At 37.3% G+C, this 4,130-nt stretch overlaps 1 protein-coding gene across 1 annotated transcript; it reads left to right on the forward strand.

The window, feature by feature from the left end:
- Positions 1–1,795: 1,795 nt before the first annotated feature.
- On the forward strand, positions 1,796–2,954 carry LOC120528403 (Golgi phosphoprotein 3-like). Its single transcript, XM_039752561.1, has one exon. It carries the CDS (start codon positions 1,916–1,918, stop codon positions 2,777–2,779), a length of 864 nt encoding a protein of 287 aa, XP_039608495.1. The 5' UTR covers positions 1,796–1,915; the 3' UTR covers positions 2,780–2,954.
- Positions 2,955–4,130: the final 1,176 nt, after the last annotated feature.

Genomic DNA, 4,130 nt, shown 5'->3' on the forward strand with positions numbered 1-4,130 from the left:
ACACGTCAGAAAAATGTAAGTTTATGGCATCTGCTATTTCAATGTCTGTATCTTTTAATTCCCCTTTACTATTTCTGATGCAGTTGACCTCCTCCTTGACTGTTCTTTTACTACTAAAATGCTGAAAGAATCTATTAGGGTTGTCTTTCGCCTTATCCGCTATATTCCTCTCTGTCTTTTTGCCTCCTTGATATCCTTCTTAATGTGTGAGTATAGCCTGACTCTTACAAGGACTTATCTAAAAAGGATACATTGGCCATGTAATGGAAGAAGACAGAAAAATCTAAAAGTGGAAACCACAAAATGAAAAGGTAACATCGATGAAATTCGCTCAGTGGCAGAGGTGACGAGGACAAAGTCAGAAAGGACATTACAGAAAAGGCAGGTACTGATTGATTACAAAAGAAGAAAGCTGATTGGTGGAAAGAACTGTCAGTCACTCCTGAGTGGATGGTTGAGGACAGCCGTGGCATGCAGTCTTCAGAGTTCATGTGTTTTTGATTTCAAATCTGTGACCATGCGCTTAATAAGTCTTTGGACACAGCAATGGCAGGTCTATTAAAGCTGTCATTTTTAGGGCTTGGTTGGATATCCTCGCTGGACTTGAACTGCGCATCGTGAGCTTCATTCGGTTAAGTTGTTATATTCTATATCTTATATATGTGCTCCTCGACATTCAGGGTTTGAGGAGAGTGGGTGTGTAGGAGGTTACTCATGACGGGTGTGTTTTATGGGAGAGAAGAATAAAAAGTGTGGTTAACATCAAAGGTGTTGTTATTTAAGTTTAACATTCGTAGAAGAGGATGGGTGATAATTATAGAATCCCGCCTGCATTTGACAAGAGAAAGGCATATGAGAGCTGGAAAAATTAAGATTTAATATGGACACGGGTTACTGAGCTTAGAAATAAAAAACACGCACTTGCGGTTAGACTGTCACAGGGACAGCATTGAGATGTCAATTTGAGCAGAAGATCTGAACAAAGATGAAGGTGCAACTACTCTGATAGAAAGGCTTGATGTTGTGTTTAAAGGAGAAAAAGAATCGTATCTATGAGGCATATTCAGATTTTACAGAGTTAAAAGGGCGAGGGCAGTTTCTATGGTGGATTAGATCATCAAATTGGAGCAGAGATACTCCTGATGGGTAATTCCACATGAAATGATCACAGAGTTTAATAAAACCAAAAATTCTGGAGATGTTCAAGACATTATAATGTAGCTTTAGTTAAAAATTGGCCAATTTGTTCAAATCGTAACATTATAATCACTCATAATATGGTCATTTTGGGGATAGCATAGTATTTTCACAAACTACAGAGCTGGAAAACATCAGAACAATTTCTGTTCAACTTATATTCAGGTAGAAATTGCCAGTCAAAGTTCTAATCCAGCACAGTGTTCAAACTTTGTGATTTCAAATTTCCTTATAATTGTTGATCCAAGACACGTGCAATTTCAGTTCCATGGGTCACTCAGATGACCAAATCAGCAGGCCAAGTCTCATTAAAATCTGTGACGATGAGGTCCATAATTGTGATGACGTGACACGGAGTGACCTGCATGTGTAGATATAACATGGCTGACCCTGATGCTGTGTGAGCTTTTAAGCTGTTGGACACGGCGTGTTTAGATACAATCCAAAGGCAGCTGGCATTAACAGCATGGATGGCACTTACTTTTACTTCAATTGAATTGGCTCAATGAGAATTTTTGTAGTAAAGTCAAGTCTGGTAACAATGAGCATTACTGTCACACATGAAACTGCATATTTCAAAATTGCCGTGCATGTGTCAGTTTTTTACTTTACTCCTTAATTTAAATGTTGATATTTAAGCAGGCTTAAAAGAACGAACAAAAAAAAAAAAACACATACAGATCAGGGAATAGCGGGTTAGTGGGGTCTGTGAAGCAGCATGGCCACTTTGACCTACCGAAACAGGCGAAGTGAGGCAGTGGGCGGAAATGACAGACGTACAGAGAAGGAAAATCAAGACCAATCTGGGAATCTTGATGGTCAGGTTGAAGAGGATAAAGAAGATTCCAAGGACCTTCGTCTCACACTTATGGAAGAAATACTACTTTTGGGACTTAAAGACAAAGAGGGATACACTTCTTTCTGGAACGACTGCATCTCGTCAGGGCTCCGAGGCTGTATTCTTATTGAGCTCGCCTTTAGGGGAAGGATCCACCTTGAGCCAGCCACGTTAAGTAAGAAAAAAATGTTGGATCGCAAGGTTTTATTAAAGTCAGATGCCCCAACAGGAGATGTTCTTCTGGATGAAGCTCTCAAGCACATCAAAGCTACCAGTCCTCCTGAGAATGTGCAAAGTTGGATTGAGTTTCTCACAGGTGAAACGTGGAACCCTCTGAAGTTACATTATCAGTTGCGTAATGTTCGAGAAAGGCTAGCAAAGAATTTAGTGGAGAAAGGCATTCTGACCACAGAGAAGCAGAACTTCCTTCTGTTTGACATGACTACTCACCCAGTCACCAATACAACCAAAAAGCAACCTCTTGTGAAAAGGTTACAAGACAGCCTGCTGGAGCGCTGGGTGAATGGCCCTCATCGCATGGACAGACGTTTGCTGGCTCTTATTGTCTTGGCTAATGCTTCTGATGTGCTGGAAAACATCTTTTCAAATCTTGCTGATGACAAATATGAAGTAGCAGTAACCCGCTCGCGGGAACTGTTGGATAGCAATCCCGATGAAGATGGCAACAAGAACGAGGGTACAGAAATGATCTGGGCTGTTTTGGCAGCATTTAATCAATCTTGACTTTCCTTAAAATAAACCAAAGACTGTTGTGTTCACACTTTAGTTCCAGGAAGTGTAGACATTGGCTGCTTATTTAAAACAGAAGATGCAGCCCTTGAACGCTTAGGGGTGTAGCACAATATGGTGCTGGGTGTGCTCTGGAAAGCCTTAAATTGTACCCGTCTTAAAACTTGCCTTTCAACTCGGCCTCTTCGGCTGTCTGTTTTTTTTGCCATGCTTATGTTACTTCAAATTATTTAAACTACCAAACATTTAAAACTATATGACCATTTTAATTGCACTTTAACTTACGGAATTATTTAGAGAAAAGGAAAGGAAGCTTGAGGTATAAAAGCATTGTAGAAAATTTAGCTTCTATGTTAAAAGCTGCTTTTGGAAGGAGAATGTTCTATTTAATAGACTGCATAGTTGTCCACTGTAAGACACTGCTTGTTTCTGTATATTGTAACTTATTTTGTTTCTTTAGACCAAAACACAAACTTGAAGCAAATTTCTCTAGTAAATATTCTTTAAAGGCCTAAAAGAAAAGCCAAGTGTGAAAACAAATATTGATGTAAATGTGGTGCATCCTTTGGGATTTGGCTAAATATAAATTCCACTCCTCAAGTCTTTGTCAACTCGCCTTGACCTCTTTTCACACGTGTCCGTTTTGTCTTCTGCATTAAATTATGAGAATCATTTTGCAAAGCACTTTGAGCTACCTAGCAAAGAATTTGGGGGTTTGGAAAGGCCCAATTCTGACCAAAAAAAAAGAAAAAAAAGGCAAGAACCTTTCCCCCTTCCTTTGTTTTTTTTTAAGGGACTAAACCCCAAACCCAAAAAAGGTAAAACCAAAAAAAAAAAAAAAAAAAAAAAAAAAAAAAAAAAAAAAAAAAAAAAAAAAAAAAAAAAAAAAAAAAAAAAAAAAAAAAAAAAAAAAAAAAAAAAAAAAAAAAAAAAAAAATTTTTTTTTTTTTTTTTTTTTTTTTTTTTTTTTTTTTTTTTTTTTTTTTTTTTTTTTTTTTTTTTTTTTTTTTTTTTTTTTTTTTTTTTTTTTTTTTTTTTAAAAAAGGGGCCCCCTTGGGGAAGGGTTAAAACCACCCTCAAGCCGGGGAATTTTTTCCCCCTTTTTTTTCCATACAGACCTTTTTGGGGTTTTCTTATTTTTTGGAATCTTTTTGTAAAAACATTTTTTAAAACAAAAATTTTTGTATGAAAATTGAATAAAAAAAAGTTATTGGGGAATTTGGTTTGAATTCCCCATAAAAACCAACAAACAGGGGCAGAAATTGAGAATGGGGCCTTTTGGCCGGGCAAATCTTTGCCCAAAATGGAGGGTTCAAAATTTATTTTCCGGGAAGGAAAACGGGGC

The sequence above is a fragment of the Polypterus senegalus genome, chromosome 4 (genome assembly GCF_016835505.1).
Source record: "Polypterus senegalus isolate Bchr_013 chromosome 4, ASM1683550v1, whole genome shotgun sequence".
NCBI lineage: Eukaryota > Metazoa > Chordata > Cladistia > Polypteriformes > Polypteridae > Polypterus > Polypterus senegalus.